The 10,946-nt window shown below is 39.8% G+C and overlaps 1 protein-coding gene across 1 annotated transcript; it reads right to left on the reverse strand.

The window, feature by feature from the left end:
• Nucleotides 1-1,812: 1,812 nt before the first annotated feature.
• On the reverse strand, nucleotides 1,813-7,305 carry LOC139984954 (leukocyte elastase inhibitor-like). Its single transcript, XM_071999111.1, has 2 exons — nucleotides 6,837-7,305; nucleotides 1,813-3,112 (listed from the first exon to the last, which is right to left on the reverse strand). The coding sequence occupies exon 2, from the start codon at nucleotides 3,073-3,075 to the stop codon at nucleotides 1,855-1,857; it is 1,221 nt and encodes a 406-aa protein (XP_071855212.1). The 5' UTR covers nucleotides 3,076-3,112; nucleotides 6,837-7,305; the 3' UTR covers nucleotides 1,813-1,854.
• Between the last annotated feature and the right edge of the window lie 3,641 nt (nucleotides 7,306-10,946).

Here is a 10,946-nt window from a genome sequence, read left to right on the forward strand (position 1 = left end):
CCCCCTGACAGACTCAAATGGACTGCTGGCGCCCTTTTCAGCTATTTACCACTTTTTACTTATTCGCTGTTATTGACTTTTTTATTGTGCTCTCATCTACCTATTGATATTTGTCACATTATCTGCAAATTAGCAAGGCTCGGAAAGGGTCATTTCCGGCGATCTAGGGAGTATCTTTACTCAAAAAAATTCTGTACGATCCGCGACAACCTGTGGTGGCACTCCGCTTAGATAGTGTCGAAAGCGCCTCTACAGACCATTCTCGCCCCCCTGACCAATACCCCTAGCTCCGCCACTGGTGTCAGTGACGTACACATGATTTCAAGGGTGTGTGTGTGGGGGGGGGGGGGCGTAACAAATTCCCAACACTAGATCCGGATTTGATCTGCTCAGGATCAGATCCTGTGCTCGAGATCAAGGTTGTAGTGTAAATGCAGATCAGATCTAATTCTCCGATTTAGATCTTGTCAAGGGGAAGGGGGGGGGGGGTACCCGGGCACGGGATAACTCTTGTAGTGTTCATGCTCTAGGATCAAAGATGATTCGAGATCACCAGAGAGGTCTTTACATTATGTAACCGCCGACTTCCTCGCGGGAATTAACTTCACAGTAGCGCGCGTAGTTGCTGCATATACCCAGTGTGTACATTTTAGTAGGCCTACTAGTCTGGAAGCCACTTCCGCTTAAGCACTTGCCGTGCACAGGGAGAATCAGAGTATGAGGTAAGTGTGATTTGTGAATGCGCCCGAATTAAGATATGTTATGGTTCACTGGTAATGCGATCACCTGATAAGATCAGTAAGGTCATTGATGGCGTAGGCTGCTCAAAACATTTACAAATGAGGGCCTGTGGCTATGGGGTCAGTGAATGCGACGCCCACATGTAAGGGGGGGGGGGTCTTTCAAACTTTCAAAGTTGAGAGGCCAATGGTGCATGCTGAGGTATATTTAGACCATAAACGTTGTCTATAATTAGATGTAAACACAACGGTTGTGCTAATAAAAACATAAGATCAGTAAGGTCATTGATGGCGTAGGCTGCTCAAAACATTTACAAATGAGGGCCTGTGGCTATGGGGTCAGTGAATGCGACGCCCACATGTAAGGGGGGGGGGTCTTTCAAACTTTCAAAATTGAGAGGCCAATGGTGCGCATGCTGAGGTATATTTAGACCATAAACGTTGTCTATAATTAGATGTAAACACAACGGTTGTGCTAATAAAAACATTTTGTCTTAATACATCATTAACTTTTCAGTCTTAATACATTAAACAGGTACATGTAACCATCCCTCTATTAGGTTAGTCCCTAAGGAATGTAAATAAAGTCTTGGTTACACCGACGGGTAGCTTGCAATTTAATTTCTCTCTAACTGCAAATTTGATATGTAGATGCAATGGTGTAGTCGTGTTTGTATTTTCTTGTTTATATACGACACACACGCATATATATATATATATACATATACACACACGTATATACATATATATGTAATTGAAATTGCAGTGAGTTGGAAAATCCAGAACAGTGAAGAAACTTCCAGCCTCCACCGGGATTCGAACCTGGGCCTCCCTTTATATATATATATATATATATATATATATATATATAATATAAATATATAATATATATATAATATAATATATATAATATAATATATATTACATATATATAATATATATATATGTATATATATATATAATATATATTACATATATATAATATATATATATATATATGTATATATATATATATATAATATATATATAATATATATATATATATATATATATATATGTAATATACATATATATATATATATATATATGTAATATACATGGGCCTATTCACACCCTATGAGACCCGCGTCTGTGCCTTCAGCTTATTCTTTGCTCTCTTGTACATCTCCTTCAATTCTGTATCACTTATCTTCGGAGGGCAGGCTTGCCTTCCCATGTACACGATGGCGCCCTTTCTCTTATCCTGGATTAGGAACAAGAAGGGATGGTCCGCTTTGAACGTCTCGAAAGAGACCACAAAGCTATGGACGTCTCCAGGGAGTTGGTCCTCCCCTGGGATTATACCGTGCTCTTGTACGCCCACCCTAGCGTAGTGAAAGAATTTCGATAAGTACGCATTATCACCGATTCCTGACAAACCCGCCTTCTGTGGATCAAAGATGGCGCTAATCCCCATTACCTTTAAACCTTCGCTTGGGTCGATGGTATAATCTAGGTCAAATCTCGGCAAGTGAACATCGACAACGTCCATCTGACGTGGTCGGCACCACTTCTGTAATGTCTGGACCGTCAGACTTGACTCGATGTCAGAGAGGCCCATGCGTTCCTCAGGCAGCACCAACAAAAGTCGAAATTTATTCTCATGATATGGCATTTCTAAGACCTGGCATTTCATATCAGTATCATAAAAATATGGAAAGCTGCATTTCACGTTCATCATAGCAACATTATAACTGTCCGTTTCAGAAGAAAAAAACTTTCCAATTTTTGTCGATGAGCTAAGAAATGGCGTTTCTAATTTACCTGCGAAATAGAGGGCGTTAATCATTACTATTAAATCGGTCTTGTCAACATGGTTTTCCGTCAGCATGTCATTGGCGGTATGTTGCATCTCCTCCCCTAACCAGTGGTTCACATCTCGAACCGCGTGACGCGTGTCTTCGAAGTTTTTACCCTCAACGACAGTTTGATAAAGTTCTAATGAAGATTTTCGGAATTTTTTGTTGATTTTCAATTTAGTCGGTGCGTAAATTCTACTCGCCCCATAAAACCCCCAGTATTTACTCTTTTCGAAGAGGAGGGAACGAAGTGCCCCGACTGCGGTATGTAAATCTGACTTTTCAAATTGTTCGAACCCCATGACTTGATTTATTTCCTGTGATGTTTCGTTTTTCGATGCAAGTTGCATCAAGGACAGCCCAGCCGCGATAGCCGAAGGCGAAAATACGATGTTACCATCTTGCCTATTTGCGATGACTTTAAAAAAGTTAAATGCAAATTCGTTGGCCACCGGGATAAGCGGTTCTGCCTCCGCCGTAGAAACGTCTGCACCCATGTTGCACAAATTATGACGTCATGAGATACTGGCCAATCTGTATAACAAGTAGGAAGAAAAAAAATTCCATTGTCGAACGTGATTAGCCAATGTTGAATCAGTACCATAAAGTGCAAAATGTATTCGTCATTTTAAGGTCTACGGACACCTAGGAATAACAGTGTCCTGATCACTCTAAAAGGCATTAGAAATCATGAAAATAGCTGCAACTCCCATCAAAATCCATAGAAGATTGGTCATTTTACAAGTCTTTTCTTAATTCTAGTTTTATTTATGAATAAACATTAGCCAATTATGCACATCGATGATGTAAAGGGAGTGACTGCCTTATGTTCTGTTCCTTTTATTATTCCTTTATTTTTCAAGGACACTGAACACAGGATTGCGGCATAATGCGATTTTTATAATACTTTGTCTTCTTTGAAAAGAGGTAAATCACATTACTTGTATTATATAAGTGGGCTTGTAACTAGGGGTTATCCTATTGAGGTTACTAGGGGCTACTAGGGGTTACTATGGGTTAACCTATCGAGGTCTAAAATAAGAAATTTTGATGAGCTCAACACTCCACGTCATAGCTTGCACATATTAATGAGTTTCCCAGATTTATCAGTGAATATCTTGGAAACGAAAAGAACTTTTCAAAACATTTCATCAACTGAGATTTTGAATGAGATTATCACACACAATAAATGTACTGAATATAGGGCAATTTGGCTTGGTATCCATAGCACTCTAACAGGATGACCACGATACATTGGAATGAGTTGGATTGTGGGTAACATGAGCCGTAACAGAATGGTTTCATATGATTAATGAAGGCACAGGGTTAGCGAGTGGGGGGGGGAGGGGGCGCACAACTAGTCCTTAATGGATGTGTATTGTATTATTCAATCATGCAAAATAGAGCGAATATGGTATTGTACTAAATACTGGATTATAAGGGGGGAAGGGTGCAGGGTGCAATGCAGGGGGGATGTCATCTGAGACATTGTGAAGGGAAATATATGTTTTCCATGCTTCCAGTCCTCTTTCTTCCCTATCACCCCCCCCCCCACACCCCTCGACATTCTCCTCCCTATCACAGTTTTGTTACATCATTAGATAAACCGATACCAATGTACAGCACCAATTGCGAAAATATTGTTTGCGTCGCCGCGTCGGTATTATTCAGTTTGTATACGTCGAAGGCGCGAAGCCTTCAACGAAGGGATTTTAACATACACGGAATTTATCCAATAACCGAGTCTAAGGGACTCCGTGCGAAAAGCAACCATTTGTGGACTTCCGGAAAAGTGTAAATGATAATATATGTAAGTTAAGGTTTCAATAACGGCGACGCACCCTTTTAACTCCAATCCAACTTAACATATTTTTCTTCACCACAAGTACCGCTTCAACATGCCAAGTAAATAGACGTTTGTGTGTTTACAGGATGACTAAGCGACAGGTTATGTATAGAAATGAAATGACCTCAAAAATGTGTGAACTGATCAATATCGCTATTGTTATGCCATAACAATTACGGATCGAATAGTTGCATATCTACAATGCTACCCCCCTATGATCGGATTTTCAAAGGCACTGAATATATACAATACCATAAAAGCATTAAGATAACGGGGCGCATTAATATGGTTTCAATGGAGGATACGGATGTATTAACCTCAGAATATTATGCTAGAAAGATATTTTAGATAGTTTGAAGACATTTCTCTGGTTTTCTGAATTGATTATAACATATTATATGTATCATTAAATTTTGCATCTAGTTCAAACCTCCCCAGTATTTTTGTATTATTTAGAGTGGAGTGTATACCTTTATGATGAATCTTAGGACTGGCAGATACAGAACTCCCATGGGGTCAGGTGGGGGGGGGGGTTCGTCCCAATATCAAAAGTTTAGAAGTCAAATGGGTAATTTCGGATGCCTATTTAGACTATTAATAAGGTCCTTAGTTAGATCTGGGGTGGTCGTAGGGGTGGTCTTACTTCTCCGGCTAAATGTAAAATAATCCCGGACTGGATGAAATCCCCTGATAATGGAGGTGGCCGGCCTTTCCTCCATCCCCTTCCCCCCTGTGCTCGCCATTGCATGTATTCAAAGCCGTACTCTGTTTGGTGAAAGTTATATAGTATCATTTAACTACCAGACGTCAGGTAAATAAGTGGACGGGCTTTCGAAAGGATTTTGTGTGCTCCGAGTTTGTTTACAAGAAACGTCTTTCAATAATAACAAACAACCCTTAAATATTCCCTTTCACCGTTTCGTTTTGGGCCTTGTATAAAGAAACTCCATTGTGTACCTTCGTAACGAGAAATACACAGTTACGTAATTTCTCAATAAGAAATGCATTCAAAGCAACCCAAGTTTCTCGCGCAGTGATGATGATATTGTTAGTTAGCTTCAGTAAAGAAAGAGCGACTATTAACAGACCTACATGATACATCGCAGTTGATTGAATAACCAGTACCACAGCCACCCTGCAGCAGGCGCGTAGCCAAGGGGGGGGGCGGTTGCCCCCTTCACCCCCCTTGAGCATATTTTTTGTATTTTTGTTTATGATATCGCTAGTAATTTCAAAATAAAACATGCTTAGATGCAAATTTCTCGCTACGCCCCTGCCCTGCCCTGCAGTGGGGGGGGGGGCGTAGCGAGATCTTACGTCTTCCGAGAGGTACAAGAGGAGAGATTACTCCTTCGACTGTTAAGGTTTATTCGGCGAAAACAAATGTTACATGTTAATGTACACTGTAAGCTATAGTTTTTTGTATTAGTTTCTGTCTGTAGGGGTTGAAGGAGAGAGGAGGGGGGGGGGGGGGGGTGCTGAGCCTCCTGAGGTTAGTATGCTGATAAACCCCAATCCAATGAGTTTGCGTAATTGCAACTATACAACTACAATAAAACTACAATTACCTGTTAGTGCGGCTTTGAATCACACCACAACTATATATCATCTAAAATAAACTGTTTAATACTGCAATAAAATAAATCATTCTATGACGTATACGTATACTGAACCAATACACTGACACATATACACACACCGAGTCGAAGTCCCCTGAGTTAAATAATTAAGGCCTAATGTATGTATATGTTTACAGGGACGGATTCGTATATTGTACATGAGTGATATACAGCCAACATATAGAAAATACAGTTTTCACATATTAGGTAGGCTGTAGTTATTGCCTGTATAGCATATACATTATCGCTTAAACTGATCTAGGCCTAGGTCAATATTTAACGAACCAAGTAGAGCATAACGCAGCTGTGGTTTTCTTTATCGAGTGAAGCCTGCATGCTCACAAGAATATCATTAAGTATGCCTGCCATAGCATGACATTGCCTTTATGTTTGAATTTGGGATTTTGTGTAACTTCAAATCTTAATAGCAATACAATAACATTGGATAGTGCAGCCAAATACTGCAGAGAATCTAGGTGCTATTAGCCTATAAGTTAACGTTAAAGTGTTGCGTTGTGCTATATGTCACTTGCCCTAGTACGCAGCTAAGCCAGTAATAAACACACTTCGTTGATTTTGAGATTCTAACAAGCTGTAGGCCCTAGTGGTCTGAGAGCCATGTACATTCTTCAAAGGTATCATAGAATATCTAATCTCTTTATACTACTTAGATAATACCAGATAAATTTCAATCAACTCGCCACTCGATAATAATAACCGAACAATAACTTAGTAAGTTTCCATACAAAGGCCTATAAATAATACAGAAAACTATAAATACATTTATACTTACATTGTGCACGGATGGAACAAACACTAGCTTAATAACAACCCAGGCGTACAATGCTTACAAAACACGAATTCCTAGCTCTGTGTACCACAGCGTTTTCTTTCATACTCAGCAGAAGCTGTTCCGTTCAGCCTTCTTTTACACAGAAATTTGCACAACTGCAATGTATGTCTATATTGAATACATACTAATTATATATGCTCACCGCGGTGGCGATGATGCGTGTTTATGCACTGCATCGATAACATTTAAGTTAGTGCCCTATACATAATGTACTGTATTAAACAATAGGTTGTTACATATAGGCTATGGCAAAGTGATTGGTTCAGTTGCATCGTTCAAAAGTTTGGCGCTCCATTCTGAATCGTTAGTAAACAAATGTCAAGCCGTATAGATATAGGCATAGTATAAATAAGATGGTTGTTCGTATCTGGGAATTTTATCTCTTTGCGATCACAAAGTCAATAAATGGTGAGCTTTAAGAGCAAACAGAAATTAGTTTAAAAGTAAACGGCAATGGAATGGAGGAATGTGACGTTGTACTGAACTATGAACTAATCCAAGTTAATTGCGTTAAACAGCGCTTCAACGTTGTCTGTTTTCCAGCAATCGTTCGTCTAATGTACGCTAAGTATGTATGAGTTTGCCTCAAAAGAAGAATAATGAAGACAATTTTGATATGCTATCACTTTTTTTTTGGGGGGGGGGGGCTATTAATGAATAACCTGTCGTGATTTTGCCACAACGTTCATGGTTGGATACATATATTTAGCCTACCCAGTGTTTGGTAAAATATTTGCCCATGTCAATTTTTTTATATATATTTTTTTTAGAGTGTACGTCTGTTTTTGTGTTCAAAAGGTTGAATAAACTGCATGACATTTTACACAGTCTACATGTAACGCTTATACTCGCCTGTATACAGGATATATGTAATAAATATTCGATACTATAGTATCGAATATTTATTACATATATCTCATTCTCTATACACCTAAAGTATAATTAGTTCCACTTAAAGTAAAATTCAATTTTACGCTTCAGTGAAAGTAAATTCAAATTACGCGGTTTTTGCTTACTATTCCTTTTAAGCTTAATTGTATAATACTTAAGTAAAACACAATTAAGCTTATTTACAATGCAACTAGCTTTATTTAGAAGCTTATTTGCTTAAGATAAATACGGTACAATATACAATATTAATCCCACTCAGGGGCGGATCCAGGATTTTGAGAAAGGGGGGGCCGACATCCCGATGGTAGCACTTTAGTGATCTGCGTCCTGGGGGAGGGGTCTAGGGGGAGGGGTTGAAATTTTTGGTTAATTGTGAGTGCTTAGATGCAAAATGGTGAAACATTTCGCCAAAACTAGAAAAACCAGAAACGTTGCAGACACGCTTTTTTGTGCACATATTTTTTCTCGATAGGCACATATTTAACAACGTTCAACAGTGCATGTACAATGGATACACTATTATTGCGTCGATTCGTTTTTTCTTTTGCGCGAAAATTATGACACCAGATTCACCCCAAGAAAAAACATAAAACAAGATATATTCAATTAGATAATTATGATATACTTATTAATGAAAGGGGGGGGGGGTAGGCGGTTTTACACTATCTAACGCAACGTAGTCGCCAAGAACCTGAAGTATTTTTAAGGGAGGGCCCGGAAACGGATCACCGACCGAAAAAATATCGCAATTTGTGGACTATTTCTTGCTTCCTATTGTATTAAAAAAAAAGCACCTATGTGAAAGACACAAATCACATTCTGAAAGTTGTGGAAGCCACCCCGTTACCAAAAGCAGTAGTACTTGCTACACTAGATGTCGTCGCCATGTATACCAATACTCCCCAAGAGGAGGCATTAGATATATGTCAAGAAGTCTATGAAAAGGCGGAAAAAAGCGAATATGGAATAAATAAAATATCTTCCATATCCATGCGCAAACTAATTGAACTTATTTTTAACAAGAAACTACGGGACGGTAGACACCGAATCACCGAAAAATCTTCAAAGGTCCAAGTTTTGAATCCAATGGGTTATTAGACACCAAAGTCTACACCAAACCCACGGAAACCTCACAATACCTCGACAGAAACTCTGCACACCCACTTGCCACTTTTAAAGGCTTCATTAAAGGGGAAGTCTTACGATACGCACGTCTATGTAACAATGAGACTGATTTCTTACAGAAAAAGAACGCGGTCACAGAGAAACTGTTACTTCGTAACTATAAGAAAGAGGAAATTGCCTCAGCCACGAAAGGCATAAAATTTGAAAACCGTGGGCAATACCTCACTACCAAACCTAAACAAAAGAAACCACCAATGGTGTTCAAGCTTACCTATACACCCCATATCAAAACCACGCATTTGAAAAATGTACTTTTGAAACATTGGCATTTAATCTCGCAACACGCGGACAGGGGCGTAGCGAAGTTTTTTTTTTGTTGATTTGTCGACGGATCTGGAAGTGGTGACTGAAATGGGGGAGGGGTCTAAGGGGAGGGGGTGTCCCCCTCCCCTTTGGAAATTTTTTAGTTTTGAAACGTCCTTAGATGCAATCTGGTGCATATTTTAAGTCAAATTTGGCACCGTAGAATTTCCATTTCGATATTATTTTTATGGCAGTCGGCAGAAGAAGAATTAATTGGGACCAATTATCGAACTGTGTTTTCTCTTTCACCGATCGTTGAAATAGTGAAACTTCGTGATAAAAATGTTCAGAAAACTTTCCGGTAATGAGAAATAACAAATTCATTGATATACAAGCGAGAAACGTTAAAAATTGTGTACAATTCGTGAGCCGTGTCCTTAAGTTTTCTACGGAGAACGAATGACATCTGCGATGACGTCATTCTGAACAGAGGATAATAACAACACGTTGTCACACGATAGCACGACTCATGGGCTGCGGCCTATACGGAAGCCTTTAATTCCATTTCTTTCACTGAGTTGCCGGCGATTCTGGCACTCGTCTAGCTGAGCCTGGCTACAGTAGCTATACTGACGGCCGTGACATTATCAGTTATTTGCCGAGAGGTGTTTAACTTGCAGGCGTCGGGTGATTTGATTGGTGAATGAGTTTATCAGATGAAGAACTGGAAAATCGAAATAACCGATAAAGAAGCTCCCGTTCTCCTTTTCTCTATTCAGCTTTCCTTCTATCTTCCCCTTCCTCTCTCTTCACCTTTTCTCCTTTTGCCGACAGACCCAAATTTTGCCGACAGCGACCAAATTATTGGGGGTGTGACACCCCCACACCCCCCCCCCCCGCTCGCTACGCCCCTGCACGCGGAATTATCCAAACTGTTTCCAAAAGAACCGATTCTAGCCTACAAAAGGGCCCAAAATCTCAAAGATTTACTTGTTAACTCAAGGTTTCATACTAACGAAGAATCAGCTGACTCTCAAGGTTCACACGAAGCTCTTTTAGATGCTCTTATAGCTGTACTATGAGTCCATAAAAACTCGTGCACAGAAAATAGATGCATTTTGAGAACGAGACGCCCAGGCCGAATATAAAATATTCAAAGGCTACTACTGATGAAGCTCCTCCTATAAAGTTTGAGAGCAGAAACCGGTCTAGTTGGTCGTAAGAACCTACGCTAGTCTCTCCTACTATTAACAGTACACTCAATTCACCTAATAGGTGCAATTATGTTTCACCACGAGGAGCATGCTATAAGTTCATGTTCCTCGGGCCCTCCCTTAAAAATACTTCAGGTTCTTGGCGACTACGTTGTGTTAGATAGTGTAAAACCGCCTACACCCCCTTTCATTCAGATAATTATGATATACTTGCTAACTGTGCATTGATTTTCCCTGACAGTAGAAGTCAGCACTATAGTACTGCGCCGTATCTAATTAATACGTGATGTCGCGTAGGCCTGATAATTGCCTTAGTTTCAAATTTGGAATAAAAACGATCGCGTTTCAGGGAAGAGCAGCTGGATATATATTAGGCTTTTCTTTCACCAAGTTATGCCTATTAGGAATTTGAAGTACTCCCACATAAAAAAAACGCAACTGATTTCCAAAAAGGGGGGGCCGGGGCCGGGTCGGCCCCCCCCTGGATCCGCCCCTGCCACTTACGTGCAATTATAAA

This window comes from Apostichopus japonicus, chromosome 17, assembly GCF_037975245.1.
Source record: "Apostichopus japonicus isolate 1M-3 chromosome 17, ASM3797524v1, whole genome shotgun sequence".
In the NCBI taxonomy this organism is placed as follows: domain Eukaryota; kingdom Metazoa; phylum Echinodermata; class Holothuroidea; order Aspidochirotida; family Stichopodidae; genus Apostichopus; species Apostichopus japonicus.